The sequence below is a fragment of the Rhea americana genome, unplaced genomic scaffold (assembly GCF_003343005.1).
Source record: "Rhea americana isolate MKP2758 unplaced genomic scaffold, rheAme1 scaffold_77, whole genome shotgun sequence".
NCBI classification, from domain to species: Eukaryota; Metazoa; Chordata; class Aves; order Rheiformes; family Rheidae; genus Rhea; species Rhea americana.
In genome coordinates, this window is record NW_028186945.1 from 1,293,920 (window position 1) to 1,320,823 (window position 26,904).

General features: G+C 35.3%; 1 protein-coding gene across 1 annotated transcript in view; it reads left to right on the forward strand.

Moving 5' to 3' along the window:
* The window catches only part of IPO11 (importin 11), a 101,246-nt gene extending 78,398 nt beyond the window's left edge, over positions 1-22,848 (forward strand). The window contains exons 29-31 of the mRNA XM_085322428.1: positions 3,036-3,131; positions 8,659-8,743; positions 20,910-22,848. Coding sequence (XP_085178554.1) covers positions 3,036-3,131; positions 8,659-8,743; positions 20,910-21,074 — 346 coding nt within the window. The 3' untranslated portion in view covers positions 21,075-22,848. The remainder of the gene's footprint in view (positions 1-3,035; positions 3,132-8,658; positions 8,744-20,909) is intronic.
* The last annotated feature ends 4,056 nt before the right edge of the window (positions 22,849-26,904 follow it).

Sequence of the window (26,904 nt, forward strand, 5' to 3'; positions counted from 1 at the left end):
TTCTAGACCTAATTAAGAGGTTATAAGCCTCTAATTCTGGGCTTATCTCTTGATAATTTTTGCTGCATACCCAAATGATGTTTTGGGTATAAATCAGAGAAACGGGGTAGTTAACAACTAGTAGTTACAACTTCAAGCTGTTTGTTCTGGTGCTAATCTGAACTGCACAGAGGTATCTGAGAAAAGACCTGCTTAAATACTGCCCTTTTTCTGGGGTTAAGATTTTAGTACAAACAGTATTCATTGTTTCAGTTTTGAAACCAGAGTTTTTCTAAGTACTAATTCTAGTCTTTTTTTGAATCTACTTATATGATTTCCCWATGTATTTCTTGAAAAAAGCACGCTAATTTTAGACTTTTGAAATGTGTTATATTGATATGCATGGCTCTTACTTTCTGTTCCATGAAASTAAGACCTAATACACTTTATATTGCTACTGAATTTTAATTAGGTTTTCTTTTCAAAGCATAATAAGTATGTGTTGTCTTTTTTTCTCAGCATGTCTTGCATTCTGAATATAGTTGTATTGTTTAATGATTCCGTACTTGGTAAATTTTTGGGTGAACCTTTGGTAAGAACAAACTTCACGTCCCATTGCAAGAGAATGGTTATAGTTAGCGCATTTTGAAAGGTCTGCATTCTGTAGCACTTGCTCTTCTCAANAAAAAAAAAAAAAAAAAGCCATTAGTAGGTTTCTGTATTCACTGAAGAAAGAAGTAAAATATTATTCCTCATTTATGCAAAAAAACGTAAAAATATCATCTTCAAAAATAGGAAATAATTATTATGCTGCTTTCTCAGCCAGTTCTTTGCRGCTATCAAGAACATATTTTGGATTCTCAGCTTTCTCRGTTTCTTCTGGCAACCCAAAGATTYTTGGAAGTACAGCATACTCAAACAGGCCTCCCTTTATGCTTCTGTTACCAGTTTGTAAGCATAGAAACCCCCCCAAATTTTAGTGAGTGCTATACCTACACTATGTTTACATTTTGGCTGCTTAATGTTAAGCCCCCGGACATAGATTGTAATTGATCCTATAAAGCACAAAATGGCTATGCCTTCACTGAGTTAGACRTCTGCCCTCAGGCCCCCAGTAGCAAATATCAAATTCCGATGGTGGTTAGSGATTCAGCTGGGTTGGAAGCAACAGGTGTAGCAGCCAGGTCACTGGTGGTGACCTCTATGCACTGTTAYTTAAATGGTACATACTTTAAGAGCATAGCTTGCTTCTTCCAGGGGGCAGCGTGTTCTCAGTTTTCTCGGCTGAATTCCTTGCGTCACCTATTGAAATGAATTTTAGAGCAGCTGTTTCCCTTCTAACATTGGAAAAATATTAACCATGTTAATGACATTTTCCTATAAATGTGTTTCAAAAGTAGTATGAGGCAAAAGAACTTAAGTGGAAGGTATGCTAAGGAGAAATCTGTAAGGGCTCATTTTGCAGGCTGTTAAATAGGCACTAGAAATTTTTTCAGTAGTGCTGAATGATTTCTAGATTGGGTGCTTGCTGTCTTTAGAACCCCATAGAGATTCAGCCTTACAAGATTTAATACTTTTTTTTTTTTGAATTACACAGTGAAGCTGTTTGGTATGAGGGGAAAGTCACTTTTAAAATGTAAATAGATACTTGACAACAACAGTAAGAATAAGGCAAATGAAAGAAAAATGTATCAATATTGATAACTGATACAGAATTTTGGAGTTTTAAGTTTCATTATACAAAATACAAGTTCATTTCCTGGCATTTTTCTGTATCTGAATTAAAAAATGGAATAAAATAATAATTTGAGTTGAATCAATGTTAACAAAGCAAATCTAAAAAATGTTTTATAGCCTTAGAATTTTAACTTCATATTTTTGAGGCATTTACTGCTGTATGTTTTCTCTTTTTTTATATGCATAAGATTTTTATTGTATGCCTGCAAAGATATCTTCAGATACCATAAATATCTAATGTAAAAGTTGCTGCAGTTTATTCAATTTTAGCTTTGATCCTAGATATGAAAAGGAAATGAAAGCATTAAGAAAAATATTTGACTATGTACTTCTAAGTAAAGTATTTATATTATCAAAGTGCAATATGCAAACYTAGTATTCAGTATCTTTAAACAGAAACCATATGGAACCTGTCCACTTCAGCCTAACAGACAACAGCCTATTTGGGGAAAAATTTAGCCTATCGTCCCAAACAGGGACTAGTAAGGTGCTTCAGACAACAGCAGTGACCAAGGAAAAGAGTTAGAGTTTACCACCAGCCRTTAGGCTTTTTCTTTGATGCTTGTAGCTGAAACTTCAGCTGTCTTCCCTGAGGTGAACATCTTTTCCCTTAGAGTATTCCTTAACCCTTTGTAGTTCACAGACTAGGAATCYGTCTACCTAAGTCCCACAATAACATTTCTGTGGCATTAAGCCCACAGTGGCAGGGAATTTTGCAGAAATAGCAGCAATCACAACTGCTATCCATTAGTTACAAGTTGGTGGTACCTAATTTTTTTGTAATAGTCTTGCAGATCATGGTTCTATGCCCCTCTTACCCTACAAGCATATAAATTTTCAGGGCAGGTGCAAGTAACTAAAGTGTCGTGCCCTTTTAGGTGTTATGAGGATATGCAGTCTGTCCTTCAGCTCATGCTGGAGTAGGTGCTTGTTTGTCAAGCAGTGTGTGATACCTTCCAACCTTTTGCAGTTGTCTCAAATACTCTAATGTTTCAAATGACAACAGTTTTGAAGTTCTATGCTACAGTTTGTTTTTATCTTGTATTCCATTTGCAATTACATCCAGGTTTTCAACTCACTATAAAGTAGTTCTAAAGACATTGGCAGACAAGATTTTTTTAAAAGAAATAATTAAAGATAGTATTTCTTACATATTTTTGATAACTTTAAGCCATTACTGTAGTTTACAAAAAAATAAAATTTTGGCTATTTGATAGCATGCTCAGCAGTAAGTAATGAAAATACTATTTGGTGAATGCACCCTATGATTATTGAGCAAATTTCCTCTTTAGCTAACTCACCTTCCTATTCTTTTCCAGTGTTATCCAAGATAAATTTTGTGGTATCATCAATATTTCAGTGGAAGGGCTGCATGATGTTATGACTGAAGATCCTGAAACAGGAACATACAAAGAGTAAGTGGAAAATGTAATTATTTGTGTTTAACTGTAGTAGTACTTTTTTATATATAGTGTTTCCATTTTGACCTAAGAAATATTGTAGGCAGTCAAGATGTACACTCATAAGAGTTCTGTTTTCACAGTAGTGGATGTTACAGCAATATAGAAAATGTTTAGTCCTAAGAAAAATGATTGTAATTTCATAGAGGGAGAAAACAGCTTAAGATGAGAATAAATTTAATTTTTTATTGTTCATAAAATTACCTACTAAATGTCTCAAAAGACTCATATGCTTGCCTATGTTGTTTGTTGACATGACATTTTATATCTAAATTATGATCCAACAAATGTGTGTGTGTATAGGTGTCAGTTCAGAGTTTCTTTGAATATGACTTCCAGGATTTAACCAAAATGTCTTCCTAAATGCCTCAACTTCATTGATTATACCCAATGAACCTAACACTTCATGGTATAAAAATGATTGGATTCCATTCCGTAAGAACCTTTCTTCCCCTTCAGTTTTTCCACTTAACTTATCTCCTTCTGAAATTAATTTTTAGATTGATATAAACTGATCTGCAGCAGGACATGCCTCAACTGCCAGCTTCCTAAGCTGGCAACTAGATTTATTCTATGGCCGGTGGGGCTGGTGGACTGGAGTGTGCGGAGTACCTGGCCACCAGAACCACATCATTTCATTTCCTGCTGCTTCCCAGGTTCTTGGTAGTCTTGCATCAAAGTTGAGGAAGTCAAAAAGCACTGAATGATAAGGAATTTCAAAGATAATGATCTAAATTTTGTGTTTTTTCTGCAATAATTACATAGTTTTAGAAATAGTAAGGCAAAAAAAAATTGTGCTTGCAGAATGTTTTTGTGGGCATAATATATTTTGATAACAGTATAACCTTGTGYACAAAATCAAGCATTTTCTATCTTGCAGGTAGCTACTTGATGATGGAATAGGCTGCATTGGTGCTAATTAAATGGGAGTAGGAAAGTTGTCCGGCACTGAAGCCAGCTGGCGCAGAACAGCTGGCGTGCGTGCTGTTAAGCTCCCCTCCCCTTAGAACAGGCAGGCTGCAAACACGAGTCTGCTGAGAACGGTCTACAGCTCATGCTAAACCTGAACTATGCCCACGACTTGCTTGTGAAAGTGCATGCTGACCCATGCTAGGGATTTTTCTAATTATTTATCCGTATTGATGATTGAACTCCGGAGTCTGAGAATGTGTTTTGGGACTTTTTTTTATTTACTATTACAGACAGCACCGTGGAGTCAGTTTTATTTCTAAATGTGTTGCATTGCTAGCACTTATTGAAAAAGAATCTTCACAGAAAATAAATAAAACTTTGGCCCAGTTAATTTCATATTTTAAGGTTGAAGTCCTGCAGAACTAGTTGTTGTAMGTTTCCAAATTCTGGGCATTGTTTTTTGCTTAATAGAATATAGGCATGCTGAACCAAGGATGCATTCCTGTTGGCAGATAATTGATAAAAAAAAATCTGCTGTGTTATACATTTTACTATCATCTGAAAGTAAAGTGGTGTACACTATTTTGGCTGTTCAGGTTCAAGAAGAATGAGTTTAAACTTGAACTCATTCAGGAAAAAAAATAGATTATGCACACTCTTGATTATCCTAATATCTAGCTACCCTAGTGAGGAGACTAAAAGAAAATGCAYGTTTAGTGTAGGAAAATCAAGGCTGAAGCAGTATATAATTGCAGTCCATAAATGAGCAACAGGGAATGGATACATAGAAAGAAAATGAACTATATACGTAAATTAAATGACAGTGCTGGCCTGAGAATACATGTGCAAGCTGACCATAAGTACCTTTAAGCTGAAAATTGGAAGAAACTTTCCTAGTTGGGGTAAAGAGATACTGGAACCACCTTTTAAAATACAAATGCAAAAACTAAAATTCAGAGATAAAGGTCTCGCTATGGAGTTATCTCTGCATAACTTTCACCAATATCTTTATAAAAGTTCAGTCAACCTTTTTTCTTTATTTTGAGTTATTCAAGAGGTAGAAAAAAGTCTGGCATCTAAACTAGCATTTTTCATAATTTCTGTTTCTATACTTACTACAAAAACAAGAGTTAAAATATGCGTGTTGCTGTGTGTATTATTACCTATCAGTTGAGCATGGAGAAAAAAAGTAACAGAAGTTTGAAAGATTTGTTTTATCTGCTTACAAAGACACTTTAACTAAATTACTGTAGAAGCARACTCATTTCTTTCTACCTAAACCTCTATTGTTCAACGTCTTCTAGATTTTTAGCGTCTAGAATGAGTAGTAGTGATCATACAGGGCTTTCAAGACGCCTTGTTAGATAACTCTTTCTCAGAGCAATATGAATGTAACAAGAAATTGTTGCTGGTTTTTCTAATATGCAGTTTTGACTATATGCCGTTTTTTTTCATGATAAGATGCAGAGTGCTTGTATTGCACTTACTTGAAAAGATTGAGAAATTCTAATTAGGAAGAGCAGATTTTTCTAATTAAACTTTTTCCTTAAATCCATGTAGTCTCTTCTACATGCAGAAATATACTTTAAAGCCAGAATTTGACCTAAAATATATCAATTTACAACATCTTTTCCTGAAAGTTATTCTTATTGAAAGGTATCTCTGAATTGATTCACACAGCCTAAAATGGTGCCTCATTTTTTTTGATTCTCATTTTATTATTGGAAAGCAGTCAATGACAACAAAGCACATTCTAATATGTGTTAAGATGTAAAAACATTGTATTTAATTTTACTTCATTAAAATCATGCCCTTTTCCTATTTTTGATTGATTTGATTTATTTAATTCAATATACCTGCTTTTGTCTGTTCCCCAATGCGCCAACTCCTCCTCAACTGCTTGAATAAGAAAGCAAAATTCTGCCCATAAACATTTTCATGTTTACAAGATTAGTAAATATGCATGAAAACTAAAATCTGTCCTGTATGAAAGAAATCAAAATTAAATAGAGTTTGGAGAGTGAGATTCCCCAAAATGTCATCACTGAGAGTTTTGCCAGTGCATCTGTCTCTTTCAAGTATGAGGTCTTGAGTGACTTGAGTTGATTTTACAACTTTAATTCCCCACCCCAAAAGACRTCATTTGGAATCATTAAACATATATTAAACATATTCCTGTGATCAGATAGGCAGTATCAGGTACAGGAATASATTGTTTCTTTTGTGTATTTTTAAGCTGGTTTTGGAGAAGTAAAAAACTACTGTTTTTCTGTGACAGCAAAGATACCCTCTAAAGAAATCAAAATCTGCTTAAGTGCTGCACTATAAAATACATCTGGTAGAAAAGTAGATGATTTAAAAAAGCTTGAAAAATAATGTACACTGGTTTGAAATGTGGACTGTTATCAAGATGCAAATTTGTGAAAAAGAACATAAAAGTACTGTGAAGTAGAAATGCAGAAATCCATCTTCTAAAGGAGCCCCTTTATTTAGATGTGAATGAAACACAGTAGGACATTATTTCACAGATGCTGCAAGAAAAGATGTTTGTAAAATACTCATACTGGCTGAATGTTTTCTTCGTTTCTATATCAATTGAGGTTATTTGAATGTCATGGTAGATTAGAGGGGTTTTTTTGTTTTTCTTTTGTTTTTTAACACCAATACCAGACACATAGGAAAACAGAGCTATAAATCTAGTAATGGATTGGTACTGAGAACAGTGCCATTTCTGGAAGTTAATATCTAACTTATTTCCAGTATTAAAAGCTAGTTTGTCTTGCAGCAGGAATATTCATTCTAAAAGGAGGTGGGATTTTTAACATCATGAAATGTAATGCTATGTTTTCAATATAAAGTCATAATGCTTTAAAAATTGCATTATGTTCTTTTTCTTAAAGATACTTGATACCACTGCACTGCACAATTCAAATATATTCAATATAAAAAGGATATTCAAATTTGGCAAAACAAAAATAAACTTCTCTTTCAATATTACTGAATTGTTGCTGCGTAGTCTGCTTCTCAGCGATGCTTTGTTCTGAAATAAAGACAAAGTATATTAATATATAAAAGTAAGATTATTGGCAAGTTCTTCAGCTGGACACAGCTTTTTATAAGTAACTCTGGGGCAGTGTTTTCTTCTGCTACTTTAACTAAAATATCAGCCTGCAGTAGTCACTAAAGAGAAGTTAATTTGCCCTTGTCAGTATACCAAGATAGTTGTTTTCCCCACCTAGTGTAGTTTCTATTCTCAATAAAGAATAAAAAAAATCTTCAGTTACACTTGTAACATGTCTTAAATCATTCTAGCAGCCTGGGTTGTACGTTAGCAGAGCAAGCTTATCTTAAATTTGAAAAATGAGGAAAAGCTTGAGATTTTTCAGCTACTGTTCAGTTTGTTCTTTATCAAAGCTTAGCATAATTAAACATGACTGCAGGGTGCACTTCTGCCAGGCAAAGCTTAGTGGCTTTTGTTTGTTTTATTAGGCAGTCATGCTTGGAACATTCTGCTGCAGAAATCAATTTTTAGGTTCTTGATATAATATCTGTTAAAAATGTGGAGCTATGCATGTCATATATGTTCCTTTTTCTTCATTTATGTTTRCTTGCCTGAAATTGTACTAATATCACTCTGTAAACAGAAGCTTCTTATTCGCTGTTTCACTTTTATGAGAATCAAATCACTTTTTAACGTAGTAGAGCAACTCAGTTGAGATGTTTATAGAATTCACAGAACAATCTTGACACATGAAACACTGGAATACTAAATTGTTGTTACTAAAGTGAACTCTCAAATAGTATTAGTATTAGTAAATATACTAAACCAGCACAATTTAGAGGGGTGCATAAAAAGAGAGAAGGTCACTGATGAGCATAATTTTAATCATAAGCTCACTTTCCAACCTTATAAGCAATGTTTTTTACCTGGAAGTTGCTCATCTTAAGCATCTAAGTTACTTTTTAAACTCTTCTGTGTTAACAGTCTATATAAAAATGCGGTAGTTCCTGCATAATTGCTGCAAACTGAATCTACCCATTCAGTTAGTGAATTTAACTGGAAATGCCTTATTCTTTTACTATATAAAAATCAATTTTCAAGCAGACACATCAGTCTTTTGAATAGAAAACTGTCTAATACAATTGAAATTATAAAAAGTCCTAGTGTATCTTAACAGAAGAAATTCTAGAAATCTACTGACAATAAATTAGATGTCATGAAAAGTTCTAAATATAAGTTCATGTGTTTTGTTTTATGAAATTGTAATCATAATTATAATAAAAATAGCCTATTGTTAAAAGCAGTGCTGGTTTATAAACAAAATATGTAGTACACACATACTGCTTCCTCAGAAGCCAAGACATGAATTATCGTACTGTCTTTCTGGCCATCAGTGTTGCCACGCCCACACTTCAATAGTTTATACGTTTCTAAATTTCCATTGAAGGAAAAGCAGGCAAAACTTGGCAGCAGCCATCTGGGTAATCACGTATATGAGTCTTTAAGAATACTTTAAAAATAATTTTTAATGATAGTGTGTGTGTAACTTATTTTTATTCCCATTCTTAGCTGCATGTTAATGTCTCATTTTGAAGAGCCCAAAGTTACAGAAGATGAGGAACCTCCTACAGAACAAGACAAAAGGAAGAAAATGGTAAGTTTTAGATCTGTTGATCAATTTTAGAACTGATTATGTAATTCATTTAGTCAGCCTAAATTCTTTGCCTTTAGATTTGATTTGTCTATTATTGGAATAATCAGCTCTTGAGGGAAGGGAAGAAAAAAATCCTCTGAAACTTCACAGCCACAGTTATGCTTCTGAATTCCTTTTGAGTCTTGGAAAATACTACCAAAGGAAACATTTATTCACTAAATTTGAATGTTTTGATACTAAAGATACCATAATAAGAGTTTATTTTGAAAAATTTAGGGACATAAACTAGCTGAAATATCATGACAGGCCAAGTTTTCAGATCTTCTATTTCTTTTGAAAAATATATTATATTGTATTATGTGTCTTACTGAAACATCTATTGATTTGTATGTTTGCATAAATATTTTTCTAATATATGGAACTTAATARGGAGCACTGATTTAAATTGACATATCTGAATTAGGAACCCTGCATTTTAGCCATTTTTGTCTTACCTAAATTTGAATGTTTCATCATTTTACCTGTTTTTGCAAGTGTTAAGGGAAGCTGGTTCCTCACATTTTGGTAACTTGCATAGAAAACTGCAATGTACAAGCACTGTGGTATAAAATTGAGTCTAAAATGTTTATCATTGGATAATGGCAAAAAGAGAAATTGCATAATTCAGTAGACATGTGTAGCCCTGTCATACAAATTTGTTTTAATTGACCAGCATGTACCCAAAGGAAGACTTGTGGGCTCTTCTTTAGTAGTTCGTTTTACTACTTGTAGGAGGAGAGGAGAGCTTGAATGATTTTTATTTGTTCATGTCATATCTCTCTCTCTCTTTTTTTTTTAACTTTTGTTTTTAGGCTTTTTTCTTTAAATACTGACAGTTCTTTTTTTAAAAAAGTTAAGACTCTTGCATATAGTGTTGCTATTGGTGATGCCTTAAGAGAAATTCCTATTGTATAGAAACTTTTGATTTAAAAGATAGATACATGTATGTAAACATTATTTCCTGTGATCCTTAAAAATGCATTCAATAGTTCAGCAATTAAATTGCTTTTAAAAGAATGATTACAGGCATTTGTAGACCTTGTTATATTTGGTTAGATTTTCTTTCAGCCTGTGGGCTTAAATGAAATTCAAAGCATTTCCTGCAGAATGATGATATTCATTCTTCTAGTGGCTTTGGATAATCTCTTGAGAATCGAAGCACTTTTTTTACAACTGGTATCATTCTTCCCTCTTAAATGGCCCAGTGCACCAGAATAATGTTGATAAGCATAGTCGTAATAAAGGAGCAGTTTGGGGGTCACATGTAATACTGAGTTATTGTATACTGAGTTATTGTTCATACGGTTTTCATTTGTAATTAAAGAGAAATGGCTGTGCTTTGGTGATGAGCCGGAACCATTGAGGGCATGCCTAGGGAGGTTTTAATTTGCATATAAAATATATTTGCCCTTGAGCCATATCATTGGCTTTCCTTTTCCGTTAAGGAATTGCTTGTGATTTCTTCCCCTACTGTTCTTGAACATCATCTCAACCTTTGTCTCCTTAGAAGATTTATGTAGCTTAGATTGTCATATATGAACACAGAAGCTTTATTTCCATTTCTAATTTCTCTCATATTGTAGACCCATCTATTTCCATTGTTACTGTGTTTTCTAGTTTTCCTAAGTATTATGAAAACCTTTTGTTTTTCTCACTTTAAGCCTGTGTTTATAAGAATGTCTGTCTTAATTCACTCTTCTTGTTCCCATGCTTAACACATTATTCTTGATATATTTCAGACTTGAGCCTTCTGTCCCTATGTCTTTGCTGTCACCTCTGCAGCTAACTGAAGTATTCACCATATTCTTATTCCTTTAGATGACATTTCTCATAGCTGTTAAAGCAAACAAACTCCAGTTGATATGAGTGTCTGCTACAAATCAGTTCTGAAACAGCTGAAATTGCTTGGTATAAAATTTGTTCTGAGTGTTGCAGAAATTGAGACAATGGTTTAGTTCAAAGCAGTACTGATCATTCTAACAGTAGTAGTAAAACTGTCAAATAATAGCTAAGGTTGTTAATCATGACCTACAAGCACAACTAGTATTAAAAATGGATTAAAAACAAAAAAGTACCTGGGACCATCCCACTCTACTGTACTAGAAGTTTCTTCTTCTCTGTGAGAGTATCGGCACTCAAGGGTTCATTTGACATTTAAAACAACTGCAAATATAGCTGGTGAAATGAGGGTGGGAATGGCTATTTTTGTTGAGAAGAGGAGGTACAGGAACCACCTAAAAAGAATCTGCAGTTGATCTGAGAAAATTTCTATTCATCTGCCCTGTTTTATTCCTGTAAGAAGTGTCTACCGTCTTAGATATTCTAAATGCTTAATCAGCAGTTTGTATGGTAGAGTTCAGAGTTTAAACCCTGTAAAACAATAATGAAGAGTTAAAAGGGATTATCTTTTTGAAAATAATGCATTACAGCTTTAAAGGCCACTAATGTGAGGAAAAAATACAAACTGGTATGGTCCATGCTAAGTATCACTTCCTGATATTTGTGCAGGATCTAAATTTTTTTGATATTTCTTTATTTTGTTGCTGCTATGTTTTTTGATTATTATTCACAGCTTATGATTATTAAAGACAATACTGTTAATACTGTTCTATAAGTTTATGATAATTTCGTTTCTAGGGTCTGTTATTTCATTTTCCTTGGAAATTTATTTAGAAAATGTGAATCGATGGAGTGGTTCGTGACCTCGCATTGCTTATAGTATATAGACCTTCTTTTATGTGCCCTTAACATATATATTTTTAGTAACTCCAGTGTCATTGCTGAAAAAAGAATTAAGCTTTTTCAGCTGTATATTTGAAGCTAGGAAAGGAAAAAATGAAGTAAGGTGTATTCCCTAGGTAAAAATCTTRTCATTTAAACTTGAATTGTCCATGCTGCTGCATGTTTTGGATGAAGCTGTATGTAAATGTATAAGCTTTGGGGGTTTTATTTTTTGCTTTTTGGCCTAGTATGGAAGGTACGAGTCCTTACTTTATAGATTCTGAAGAAAATAAATTGATGAGTTATAAGCCAAATGACTAAATTTTATGTGATAGTGTGATTTATTAAAAGCAATGCTTTTATAGCATAAGTAGTATTTTTGCTGTGTATTTTGTTTTTGATATAATTTCTATCTGCAGTAGTCTAAAAATGAACCACAGATCTAATCCAAGGCCCGTTGATATCTATGAAAGAAGTTTCGATGTTAGACTTCTGTATCATYTGGTTCCATTGTATAATCTTATATCCTTTGTTAAAAATAAAGGATATATTCCTTAAGTGATTTTTCCAGCCTTTCTCAAAGCATCACAATCACAAGATACTTACCATCACAGTAAATATAATTTCATGCCCATCATTCTTGCTCCCTCTTTAGTATCAAAGCATCCATGCTTAGTTTGAGGAGAATTTCTTAAGATCTGAAAATCTTACCAAATCCAAGCCCCCAAACTTTTTTTTTTTTTTTTTTTTTTTTAGGGGAGATTTATTACTTGTTCTTGCATTCTACATATCACTGTGCTAAATAATACATGATTTTGTATTGGAAACTATGTGACTTTGGCATTAGCATTGTCTGAAGATGTTGAGGATAGAAACTGGCCTAACAAAACTTGGTTTAAAACAACTGATAATTCTGCAAAATTCTGTCGCTTCTGGTGAATGCAGCTGGGGAGGGAGCGGGGGGGGGGGGACAGACAGCTGTTCTTCAAAACTTAGGTACTGCTCTTCAGTCAAACCACTGTTTAAAACCAATGATGTGGCAGAAGTGTGTTATCAGTCCACCCGTGATATAGGCTCTTCTGCCAAGGTCCAAGATCAATTTGTGAAGTAGCTAGATATTTGTTGCTGTTATTAGAAAACTCTTCCAGAGCTTCACTATTCTAGGGATTTTACTAAGAAGTACTAGCTTTAATACTGGCTATGTCCTGCCGGCATACATTGTGGAGGGTAAGCTGGAGATACTTAGTCATTTGAGTYTGATTTCCTGTGAAAAGTGGTGCAAAAATGAAATAATCATTTTGAAATCTTTCAGTAGCTTTGATTTCACACTGTTTTTCCATAGTTTTAAAAGAGATTTAGGCATGTAGGGAATTCAGCRGTAAGTTTCACATTTCTCAGGTAATATACTGGTAATTGAAAGTAAGTTGTTGACGTGAGGTCACAAACCTGCATGAAGTATTATGCAGGTCATTGTCCTGGAGCTTCTGTGCCACGTGAAGATAGAAATAGTGATTCATTCTGCAGAGCTGGCTGCTTAGTAAAAGATTCAAAGGAGGCTCTACTCATACGTGAAAACTGCTTATAGTGTAGTGTTGGTCTAAAGGCAGAAAGCACAATAGATACTCGTGCTGTTATGTATTTACCTGAAAAAAATCTTCAGACAGCATCATTTAGTACTGCTCATAGTATAGCCTTAAATATAACTAGTGATCTTTTAAAATAGTCATTTATTGTCATAGCAATAGGAGCTGTACAGACATACAAGGACATGCAGTCTTTGAAGACCTTACACTCCAGAGGTTAACACAACAGACCAATAGCGAGGAGTAAGAGGGGAGAGGTGGCAAACAGGCAATGAAGTGATCAAGTGTAAATGCAGGTTCCTGTAAGTAGTTGTGTATAGAGCTATTTATGCTGTATACAAATTACAATAGAAGTATAATGATTTCTCTAAACTGCGTTCAGTAGCCTGTGTTTCCAAAGTTATTTTTTCAGACTGAAATTATCCAGAATTGAAGAGACCCTGCAGGCCTCCTTATGTCAGATATAAGCACTTGAACATGTAAAACGGWCCTCAGTCTCATTCAACAACACTGTTTTTAAATACCATTTAAGTAAACCATTTAAAAATAACTTACGTTAACCAAAAGGAAGAACTCCTATTTTGAAGAAAAGATTGTGTCTGAATAAGGAATGCCMTGAAGCCTTTTAAAGTTGACTTTGTGTAAAAATGCTGAAATGCAACAGTAATAAGCATTACTATAAAATTTGGATTAGTAAATTAGAGCCCTCCAATGCTCTAATCCTCCAACAGAAGAACAAACAGCTAATAAACASTCAGCTCCTGGCATGGAATTACGTAGAGCATGAAGAGTCATGTTTGAGACGTAAAAAAAAGAGGGGAAAGGTGGTAACATACAGCTTGGGAAACTTTCAGTGGTCCATACAGCCCCCATGCCTTAGGCCACGTCACCTCTCTAAAACAGCTTTAGTTTCAGAAGTTACAAAGATGACTTAGAATATTCACATTTCACCACCTGGGCAGCAAATTGTGTTCTATTTTCCAAAGAAACACAATGCAGAATCTCATACTGTCTCTCACTTAAAGWCAGGGCTTGTATCTAGGCCTGTCTATGTATGATGCCCAAACCTAGTTATAGTTGATGCGTGCTGCAACAAGATAATGCGACTCAACAATGACACCTGCAGCATAACTAYTTAGCTCTAGTATATTCTTTTTTACTTTCCAGTGGTACTACCCACATAAGTTAAAGAACATTTGGGAGGCACATAGGTGCTAGTAACCATGTTGTTTAGTATATTGAGTTGGAAAGCAGGATGAATGACAAAGTGATGGAGATTACAAATGATATAAAATTTGTTCAGCGTAGTCAAAATCAGTTCAGCTGTGATCTTGCAATACTGAGTGACTTTATGATACAACAACAGAAGATGGCAAATGTCAATAAATGCAAAGTAATGCACGTGGTGGGAGGGAAACAACCTTGCTATACATGAACAGTAATGGAATCTAAATTAGCTGTTATACTTGAGAAAATCATTTTGGAGTCATTGCAGATTGTTCTCTGAAAATGTTAGCAATTGTCAAAAGGACAAAGATGTTAGGGATTGTAAGGAAAGGAATTGAGAGCAGAACAAAAGCAGTATTATGCTAGAAATATCCATATTGTATACACAGTCAGTATTGTAAGCAGTTCTACTGATTATATCAGAAAAGTGGAAGAACTGGAAAAGTTAGAGGTATGCTAAGAAGTATGGAATGATTTCTATATGAGAAGAGACTAGACCAGGCTCCCATATTTCTTCAAGGTTTTCTGACACCAAAGTATGTAGAGTAAACTCGATGCATCCTTCTCATRTCATATTTATTGTACCTGCAGAGATAAAGTGGACTTCATCTGTGCTTGTTGAAATGTCTAGGAATCTGCATGTGCTGCCTGGCATTTGTGTTCAGATTGAGCTATTTAAGATGGAAGCTCCAGAGACTGGAGTTTGGATGGCTTGCTTTTAATGCCTTCACAAATGCACACAATCTRCATGAGATCTCTGAGGAAAAAGAGTTGGGGGACGGGGGGAGAGAGAGAACCCAGGGAGAACATAGCTACATGTCTGTACAGGTATAAAGTATATGCCTTAATTGAACAGGCTAAACTTCTTTAGCATGGAAAGTAAAAGACAGGTGCTGTAGAATCATGAACTGAATGGCAATGACAAATGAACATCCTATAGCAAATTTTTGTCCATTTTTACTAGGCAACAGGTTTAAAGCAAACAAAAAGAATTACTTTTTTTAAATGCAGCATGTAATTAAATTGTTGAATTTATGACTGCAAGCTGTTTTGAAGCCCATAAATCTAGTTCTCTTTTCAATCAATTTAGACAATTCAAGAAGGATGAATATATTGATGACTCTAAAGTTCAGTGATCCATCTGCACCTTCTAGCTCCTGAGGATTTTAGTATTGATTGCAGAAAGTTTGAAAGGGAAGAAAGACTCTGTATTTGTGCTGCTTTCCAACACCCAAGGTTGAAGACAGAATAATGGATATGGTAGGCTTCTGGTCTCATCTGTACAGCAGTTCTTGCATGGTGCTGCAGGAAGGAAAAATCAGATGAATGATTGGCTGAAGGTAATATTTTCAAAAGTGAAGAAATGAAAATTACTGTTTACCAGGAAAATTGATAGTCTAATTTCATGTATCAACTACAACAGTATCCCCTTGCTTTTTGAATCCGTGTTATTCCTGATTAAACAGATGTTCTAGTCATTATTTTAGTTCATAAACATTCTAAAAATATTAATTGTAAAGATCATGCTGTTTCCTAGTCCATCATTTTTTATTTGAAGTGAAGAATTTTGAAAGCAATCAGCAACTTCTAACCCTGCAATACAAACAGGGATTCCTATTTAGCAAAAATTTGCTATTATTATTATTATACTTAAGCACCTGTTATTGCTGCACATCACAACTGAATTAGTTCTGCTTTCAAGAAATAAGACTAAATGTACTTCTCTTTGTAAGCCTCTTGTAATGTTGTAATTAATTAGGACATTAATCATTCACAGGCCCTATCATCTCCAGATCTCAAAAGACAAAAACCTCCTGAGATAGCATTTAATAGTAATATTTAATCAAGAGTTATAGTCACTGAGATTTTTATTGACCTTCCTAATGATCAGTCTGCTTTTCTGCAGCATATCCCATGAAAAGTAGAACCTTAATTTTAAGGTTCACTAGAACTTCAGAACTGCAGGGTTTAGCTGGGCAGCCAATTTGTTGGAAACTGGCRTGGGAAATGGTAAACCTAACATTGGGACTATGTATTTTAACAACCCTGAAAACTGAGGCTTATTTTGCAGCTATGTGGCTAAATGGAGTACAATATTTTACAAATATTGAAAGTAAAGTTTAAAAAGTAAACGCTATTTTTATGCTTATACAACTGGTTGAAAGTTTAAAGTATGTGGAGAAAAAAAAGATATATATATGTGTGTGTGTGTGTATGTATATATAAGCATAGCTACATAGATACAGATATATATCATAGCAAATAATGAAAAAAATGAGGCATGWATTATAGAGAAAACAAATATTCTATCTACCAGTTTAAAGATCATTCCTTCATGGTGAAAATAAGATTCAGTGATCTGATAGGAAGCTGATTATACCAGCTAGTCTACAGAGTTTTTTCCAGATGTCCATTGTCTGGACTTCTTTAACAAAAGGTACAAAGCAGCTGATACCRAGCTACTTAGAGCACCTTTCCTTAACAAGTCCTTGCCAGACTTCTGTTTCCTGCCTTCAGCTGTTTTAGCTGTGATGCTGTTGGAGTTTTTAATTTGAAAATACATGTTTTTTACTCTTCTCAAACTCAGGAGTATTTCAATGGAAAATTGTGGCCACACTGTTAAGAATGTAATACACACAGACACACGTGTGTGTGTGTGTGTGTGTGTGTATATATATATGTATATGTATATATACATACATACATGTATGTATATAAATATAAAAAGGTAGTCCCTGACCCAGTGTTTACGATCTGAGTTGTCAGTGTTAATTTTGATATGGTCAGATTCCATGCCAGATTGATGTCAGATGTTCAGCATTTAGCAAGCTGGAGACTTAAATACAGTAGTCTGAAAATGTCTTTAGGGTCATGTCTTAAACCAGACAATATTCTAATTTTGTGATAATGAAGATAGTTTTTGGACTAATTACTGACCTCTGCTGTTAATGTCAAAGGACTTTGGGAAAACTCTGAACTGTATCTTCATACTTCAGTGGAATTCTATTGCAGTCAGGGGCACTTTCACTGAGACAGCTTTTTCTGGGGTATTTAAACGTGAAAGATTAGTGTACTAAGTCTTTTAAATTAAATCTTTTCAACTCAAACGCAGTAGCATTGACTGAAAGTYGCATTTGCTTAGAGATACTAGATGATGCTTATGCCAGCAAGTGTTAATTGTACAAAACTCCCTGCTGGCCTACGGAATTGCTGTTCTGAACTCTGGGGAGTGGGTTTATGCTTGTGATAATAAACTAAAATGATTTTTGTTAGTTTTTTGTTTGTGCTGAAGACCACATAAAAATTACTAGCCTCATTGAAATACTGTGAAAAAGAAAGTAGGGAATTAGGATGATTCTGAAATCAAAACAATTATGTGCCAGAGTTGCAGGTCATACAGTGGTCTCTTCTTGTAGTAATGCAAAGTACTGTGGTTCTGCACCTTGCAAACCTAGCAGCTTAATTGGAAATAAAATATTAACTTTGAATTCTGTGATACATTAAGCTTTCTCATATTTCTCATTTTGGTTATTTTTCCAGATTATTTGCTTTTCGGTAGTATTGCACGGATTATTCAGAGGAGCTCTAGAAATGCGTAGTCCTATGCCATGATACCACCTTTTTATAATAAGAGATGCTGGAGATAGCTCTGACTTGAGGTTCCACTGAGGCTTGTGAATGAGTAAGAATTCAAACCCTTTAATGTGAAAACAAGACAGCACTTTTGTTCAGGACTTGAAGGTGACCATTCAGGTGCTTACAGGCATAATATATTCTAGCAGCTTGTTAAAATTAGGATTTGAAAAGTTGAGGCTTATTAGTGAACTAGAGCATTGGCTGTAATTCCAAGACAGAGGCTTTGACTTGAAGCCCATTTCTTCTTTTAGGTAGCAGAGGGATGAACTCTAATATGGAATTGCTGAGTAGAATTTGTTTTGGTAGAGTAGAAAGAAAACTGGTATTTTGAAGCAAATTGTTTTGACTTTGTGCGCACTAATACTGAATACTTCAAGTTAAATAGGGTTTTATTATAGGGTCAGATAAGTCACATGTTGTTAACTGAAAATGTAGATTAGTTGGTTTGAGGATAGAAAGGTTGTTAAAGGTTGTTTGGAGATGTCTGCCGAGGTAACTGTGATGCATGCTGTTTATCTAGTTTTGCTGTTGCAGGGTCGCAAGTATGAGAACACTTTGTGCAGTTTTAATACTTGGTTTTCTGCACAAGATTCCCTACAGTAATTTTGTGTATGACTATTTACAGATATGAACTTACTGAAACTAACAAATAAATTAGAAATGTGGTATGTTTCCCAGATTATAATTCTTTTTTAACAAATGCAAACTGTTCTGAAATTGGTTCTTTCTCTGCTTGGCAAGATAGTCTTATTTTAACTGTATATTTGCCAAAGCAGTATTACAAGAGAATAAAAGTAACCTTGGCAAATCTTGATTTAGTAGCTGTAACTTAGATTTTTGTTAGTGTCTTTCATTATGAAAAGCCCTTTTAAAACTTAGAGACAAAATTATATTTATTGAGAAAAATTACTATACAAAAAATGCGAAACTTACCACAATTAGGTCTGTTTGCAAAAGACTGCAGTGTTATAAATAAGTAATAAAAGAACGGTATTTTACTTTTGAAATGTAGAATAGCTGGGGAGGAAAAAAAATGTGAAGGATCAAAGGCTGAGATGATGATGTTAGGAATACTGAGAGGATGATTAAGAGATTTACAACATGAAAGGTGATCATAGTATGAAGGAAGAAAACTTGCAGGCTCCAATAGATGATGCTAAAAAGTCATCTACTTATTCATTCCACTTGTTTGTAAGAAATACAGCTTCGGTTTCTCTTTTGTGACAATTACAAGGTTCTTGGTTTTTATTTTTGCCCTAACTTTCTTTGCTTTTAGTTTTATCTTAAAGCACTAATAGGCAAACGTGTTTATAACATAATAAGTCTTACTTCTTTGTTTCAGTCAGTAAATCCTCCCTATCTTGACTGTAATATTGTTTAAAAAAATTGATGTTGTAGTGTCTTCCACACTATAGTAAATGATATCTAAATAATTATTTTTTTATATTATACCAGAATGGAGAGGAATGGAAAGGTGTCATGAATGTAAAATGTGATTTTTCTTGGAAGAATTTTTTATTATTATTTTACAAATTTATCTATGAGTATTTGAAAAACTACATAGCTCATCTGGTGAGAGTGACCTAAGCTTACTACTGCTAAAGAAAAATCAAAACTTTTGCTTAAGCACTGGACAGCTTATGTTTTTATTGATGAAATGTCTGTGTTCGGACCTATTTGTCAGTCCAGGTAGTTTGTTTATTTATTATTTATTTAATAAGCATACTTCCTATATTGCATTCCCATTTAATATAAACTCTATCTGATGCTAATTGCTTCCTATTACTTCTAGTCAGAGAAGTATTTAAGACCTTATTTCTTAACTCTGATTCAACTCAATGAGGGAATTTATGATCTAAAAAGTGTGGGTTCTGATCTCATTAAATTTCCGGATCCTTTGTCTACAGTGATAATTCTCTTTATGTTTATGTAGTGGCTGATAAGATAATACTGTTGCTAATGCAGCAAACTTATGCCATAGATGATATGTGAAATTTGAATGAGGAAATACAGAAGGAGTAATCGTGCAAATTTAATGTGCCTCATTTCTTTTGGAGATGGCAGTATAGCAGGGTATTACAAGCTCAGAAAAGTCTCCTATTTCAGTGGCCTTTGACATCTAACTTCATATGGTTTGCTGACTTTCCAGCATAAGTAATATTGTGTGGGTTTTGATGCTAAGATATGCAGAAGATCACAGGTCTGCAGTAATTTCCGGTTTATTCAACATTCTCCTTTATGATACTTGAAGCTTCAGGCGGACCCACCAACCCACAAGCATGACCACGTGCCCCCTTCATCCAGCCTGGTGGACTGAGACTAGTGCTGTGACAGATGCCTCTGGCCTGCCCAGACCTCTCGTTATCAAGACAGATATTCCCTCTCCCTTCTCCAGAAAATTGTGTAGTTTATGCAGACTTAATTATGTCTTTATGCATCAGGGAAATTTATTTTAGGTAGTATTGTTTAATGATTAGAGAATAAGCCTGAAACTCTAAATAAAATGGATTTTTATTTCCAGCTCTTTCTGTTGTTTGTCATATGAGTTTAAATCAGTTCAGCTTTTTCAGTATTTTGTTTCCTTATTAGTAAAATAAAATTGATTATACCTTATGAAAACTTTTAAAGTATTTATCATGGTAACATCTGGTGGGTTATATAGGACTGATGAGAAAGTAATACAGCACTTCGAAATACTTTTCTTATAGAAGGACAAAATCTTATAGCAATTTGGGTGTGTGATTTGAGAACTGTTTTTTCAAATAGTTTGAAACTGTCATCTGTTTCATCTTGGAGGTGAATTTGATCTTTGTTTTGTGAGAATTTCTCTTCTTTCTCAGCTAAGTACAAAGAATAGCAGGAGATCTTTCTTTCCCTGATTCAGATTATAAAAGAGATAAGTCACAAACGATTTTTTACTGTGTTATATATACATTTTTTCTTCYTATCTGTTTCCACAGCTTGCATTGAAGGACCCTGTACACACTGTGTCATTGCAGCAGTTCATCTATGAGAAGCTAAAGGCACAACAGGAATTGCTGGGAGAACAAGGTTTTCATGCGCTTATGGAAACTGTGGATACAGAAATAGTTGCACAACTACAAGAATTTTTACAAGGCTTCTAAATATGCAGAAACAAGATTTTTTTTATGTCCAACTTCCCTTTCAAAAAATACAGAAAAACCCCCAAAACTCTAGTCTTCCCTCTTGTATGGAAGAGCCTACTGAAAGCTGAAAATAACTTGTTTAAAAAGAAAAAAAAACCTTGAAAATGTTTTTTCCTCACTGTAAGGTTGAAGGAATAAATGTAAACTGGCTCCTGACTAGAGTTTACAAACTTTTTTCATGAATGTGTGATTTTCTGTGTATGAAGAATGATGGATTTTCATAAGGAAATACGTTTAATTTTTTTTGCTTTCTTTGCTGTTAGTAGAAAAAGCAAGGTTTTTGACTTCTTCACTACATATTCCTAACATTGAGAAGTGGAAGCTGATTTTGGAGGGTTTTTTATGCTATGGTAACATCTTGATTTTCCCTGCCTTACAGTTCTTAATTGCTGCTGGTGGTTTGTTGKTTTTTTTTGTTTGTTTTCTGCAGCTGTTTAAGTAGGGGAACTGTTACAGCAGGAAACACTAAGTTTTAATTAAACTTAATGTTAAATGTTATATGCACACATAAATATGTGTATGCCTAAGATTCCCAGGCTTAAGGAGTTGAAGAAAATTTTTTTCCTTTCAAAAGAATAAATTACCAGTTTTGAATTTTCCCTGAAGCTGATAGGGTGTGAATGTACTGTAGGTATTTAAGCTATCTGCCTTGGTAGGAGTCGAATTTAGGGTGTATTTGTCACTGCTGAGTAAGTGTCCTTACTTTCATGAGATGAAGAACATCCTAAGCTTGTTGAGTACATTTGATTTTAGAGCAGACCCTGTAGGACGTAATGAGGATAGCTGACAGGAAAAATGATGGCGAGACCTGGAGGACAGTTAGTGGTTCAGAGGAAGTATTTTCCCCATCCCTCACTGCTATCTTCATTCCTCAATAGAAGCATAAATGTTGAAAGGAAGTTAAACAAAGGAAAAGTTATTCTTACCCAGTTCTACGCTGACAGATCTAGTTTTATTTTCTGAAAGTTCTGGTATATCACAGTACACAGTGCAATCTTATTAGAGATGGCTGTGTRCAGCATGTAATTGCAGAGTCCTTTGTACCTCTGAGTTACAGAACTGTACTACAAATTTGAATGCTTCCGAAAAGACAAACAGTAGTGTCAATTAGACTTTCCAAAGAAACCTCACTCTGACTTACTTAACGTGCGTACTGTTGCTGCAGTACATAAAACTGCCTGTAATTTAGAGAATGATGCTCTCCTCCTCTTAACTTACTGGACCTATAAGGAATGATCATGCTGTCACATAGAATAAGTCATTATAACTCTTTGTGGCCTTGATTTTCTTCTTTTTTTTTCCCACAACCCCCTCTATGCTTTAAGATTAACTAAAAGCTTCTTTGCATGAATTAACCCTCACACCATTAATATTTCCATTACTCATTCTAAAATACATTTGAATAGAATATATTAAATAGGCTTTCCTGGATTAATTTCTGTAGCAGAACCATTGCATTTAATTTGATATCAATGTAAAAATGCATGTAAAGATGGACATTTCACAAAATGTCCATCTCTCCTGATGGGCTTTCGACTTTAATTATTGGAACAGCAGCGTTACTGAAGGCTTGTTTTAACTATAATTTTAGATAGTGTTATACTTCATGAAAAGAAAGTTTTGTTTTCTGCATCCCTCAGTTAATTTATAGTTTTTAGTGCTGAGATTTACAGAGAACTGTTGGCCACCCCTAACTTCTGTTACTGCTATTAAACTAATTTTGTTAATGCTTTGTTATGTTATTTTTTGGGTAATGTACTTAGGGTTTTGTTATCAAAGTAACACTTCTGTGATTCCTAACATGGAATATCCGCCCCAGATGGTGATCTTTGTACCATATGTGGCTTTCTGAGTGTTTCCCAAAGCTATGCCGTAAGCTGAGAGTTCGGAAGGAAGTCAGCACACATAGGACGGAGTGTCTGCTAATCCAGCAATATAAATCAGTATCATAGTGGGTTACCTTGATATTGTGTAATTATAAATTTCTGTTCTTCCTATTACCCTTTCTTTTTTCACACTATACAGATAGCGACACTGAGGAAAGCAGTTAGTTGTTTGTGAACAGAAATATTTCTTCATGAGAGTAAGATGATTTTATTGATCTCAAAGAAACTTTAACTATAATGCTTCTTAAACTGTATTTATAGAAGTATTAGAGAATATCAGTGTATGTGTGTGTATATATGAAGATGAAGATTTTCATCACCAATTTCTTTCTCTATTGCAAAAAAAAATCTTGCTTTCTTAACTTTCTCATTTTTAGTTATCAAAATACAGAGAAACATGTCAGAGGTAAATGAGTAATTAATTCCAGTTAATTCTAGGCTACACCTGGACTTAAARTTGCTGTTATCCAGAACCTCAGATCTTTGCTTATTCATCAGAGGCTTATCATCAGGATATTCATAAGTGTTACTGAAACATTTTGAGCCCAGGCTGTCACAATTCAAATAATCATCTGCAAACTTGAGACTCAAAGATAGCTTTGAGTTTTAATTTTTATTACCTGGGCAACTGCAGGAATAACAGGATAAAGCTGCTCCTTTCTATGCTATCCATGCTATCCTTTGTCATTCATTTATTGGGGGATAAAGGCAATTTTGCATTTTGCGAGGATTTTACTCTTAAAGCACTGATCCTCCACCTTCAAAGCGGAAGGGAACTTTGCTACCCTAAAGGGCGATTAACCTCTTAGGACAGTGGATAGTGGATATTCTTGTGCCTCCCTCACCCTCTGCCCCGAGACGTTTAAAGATACCGGAACCTACATGGTGTTGACAGTCTTACCAAGTAACCAGAGGCTTTTCAGTATGTGAGTTATTTTTTTTCTTTACTACCCTTTGGAGGATAATTGTTTTTAAAGCATTCCTTCTGTTCCCAGAGGATGCGTGGTCGCTCTCCTGTGGCTGAGGCTGAGCGGCAGGGGCTGCCRGAAGGATCCAACCTCTGAATGCAGAACCTGCCCTCTTTACCTAGCTACCAGCACGCCTCTCCAGAAGCTTTTGATATCCCATTACTTCCTGCTTCTTACCTGGGGCCAACCAGATTTGCCAGAAAAAATCGGTGCAACATGTTTGTTTCCTGCATCTGATTTACAGTTAAGAGTTTTAGTTTGTGATCTTCTGTACTTGCAAGGAAGCGAACTCAGTGCGCTAACAGTTCTTTTCCAGTCTGAGCTACAGACRGTTGCCAGGAGCCGGGGGCAGTTTATTGAAGTTGTATTTGTTGCACAGTTCATCTGCGGAGGCTCTCAGCTAGACTCAGCGTGAGACTAGCTCTGACCTTGCCAGCATTCTCACCGCAGGAGAGGCTGGGAAATGATGTGGTGCTTTTGTAGCATGTTCAATCGGAATAAAGAAATGGTGCTGTTCAGGTGAGCTCCAAGGAGCTTTGCCCTGTGCTTCCAGAGCAGCGTGTTGGGGRTGGTGGTGCAGTGACGCCCTTCTGTTATCTGAGGTGTTCCAGCCCCTGTTAACTCGTGTGATGGAGTGCTCACAGCCATTTATTTTAGTACACAGTAACTAATGTTGGCACAGGCTGTCAGGAATGACACATGTATTTTTGGCTAACAATGGCATTATAACATTGTCATTCACTTTTTGAGTTATATCTCTGAATAAGTGTATTAATTCATTTTCATACACATTATGGAACAAGCCAAATTCTTCATTAATGTTTAACTTGGAGTAAAATCTTCCAAGATAAAATTGGACTATAAATGAAAATATCATCACAATAACTGCTCATACGACAGAGCTGCTATCAATTTAGCTTAATGCAATACAAGTGTCTGTGTTCAGTAGCAGTCTAATATTGAAAAAATGGAAAAATTTCAGCTTAGACTAGCAGAAAATTTTGTCCTGAGACAGTGAGGAGAATCACAAAATCCACAGAATCATAGAATCAGTGAGGTTGGAAGGGACCTCTGGAGATCATCTAGTCCAACCTCCCTGCTCAGCAGGGTCACCYAGAGCATGTTAGACAGGGTTGCATCCAGGCGGACCTTGAAGATCTCCAGAGAAGGAGACTCCACAACCTCTCTGGGCAACCTGGTCCAGTGCTCYGTCACTCCCACAGGGAAGAAATTCCCCCCTCACGTTCAGGCGGAACTGCCTGTGCTTCAATTTCTGCCCATTGCCTCTTGTCCTGTCACACGGGACAACTGAAAAGAGTTTGTCCCCGTCCCCCTGACACCCTCCCTTCAGGTACTTGTACACATGGGTAAGATCCCCCCTCAGTCTTCTCTTCTCCAGGCTGAACAGACCCAGCTCTCGCAGCCGTTCCTCATAGGGCAGGTGCTCCAGCCCTCTGATCATCTTCATAGCCCTACGCTGGACTCTCTCCAGTAGTTCCTTCTATAGTGCTTGTTCATGCTATGCCAGGCTCAGATCAGGCATTATTAAATATAATACAGTGGTATAAATTCTTCAGCTTYATAAGAAATTAACAAATTCTTTTTATCCTATCCCTTGTCCCCCTCCCCATATATGAGATTAAATTTTCACTTGAGCATGCTCAGTTAGGGTTACTGCAAGCTTGGAGGCTTTGGAATTGTTGCTTTGATCTTGTTCTTGTTTTAGCATTGTTTTTTTTTGAGGCAAAAAAAAATAATTTCAATTTTTCTTTCTGCAGCATGGTAAAATTCCTGAGGCTTATGAATCGGTATACCATTCAGAAGAGGTCATGATTGCAAAATTGAATGTAAGCCTTTTCTGCCTCTGATAAGAATGGACAGTCTGTGGAATTATGAACCGAGAAAAAAAAACAAACTGCTTTTACAATATATATATATCTTAAAAAAAACAACTTTGTAGATTGCTGACATGACCACTTTTTTGGCCTTTGGTCTAAATCATGAATTAATAAGCCCCTCCTTCCCCCAAATAAATTACTCAAAATTTCCAACTTCTAAAGATAACATTATCTATGCAAAATTTTATAAATACTTGAAATCAAGTTGCATAGTCCAGGTACTCTCACAGACAAAAATTACTGGAATAATTTTGTTTCCACAAATGTTTTTAGGTTGGATGATGAAATATGTTAAAGCTCTAGCTTTAGTAAATAAAAAAATAGATCTCTCTCTCTCTCTCTATATATATATATATACACACACACACACATACATAGTGTGTATATAGTCATAATATATTAAAGCTCTTAAAATGTGTGTATGTGTGTATATATATATACAGTTATGTAAGCTTTTAGTTCTATGCAAATATGTATATATCATGCATATATTAACTGAAACAAGCTGATATAAATCATATGTCATATTGCCTGTTATATATGCAGTAGTCATGCATCATATATAACTACTGCGTGTATGTATATAAATACTGCATATATTTACCTATATATGTATAGGCACGTTATATATATATATATATATATATATGTACACAGAGATATGTACATATGTGTGTGTGGAGCAGCTGCAGCCCTTCCACCCGGGAAGGGGCCGGCGGCACCGCGGTGCCGGGAGCAGGGAAGCCCGGCGGGGGCAGGAGCGAGGGGGGAGAAGGGGGGTTCGGGCGCCCCGGCTCAAGCAGGGCCCGGGACAGGGCAGGAGCTGCGGGGCTGCTTGCGAGAGGCGGGACTCAGCCCGGGGACGTGCTCCCGTAAGCATCTGAGCAACTGATCTCTATCTCCCGGCAGAAACACAGCAGTCGCCCTGTCGCTCAGGATTGGGCCCTGTATGCTCTTTCAGTGACGCTTAATTTCTCCCTCAAATTTGTGGCTGTTTGTGACATGAAACTCGTAAACAGCAGCTCTGCATGCAGTT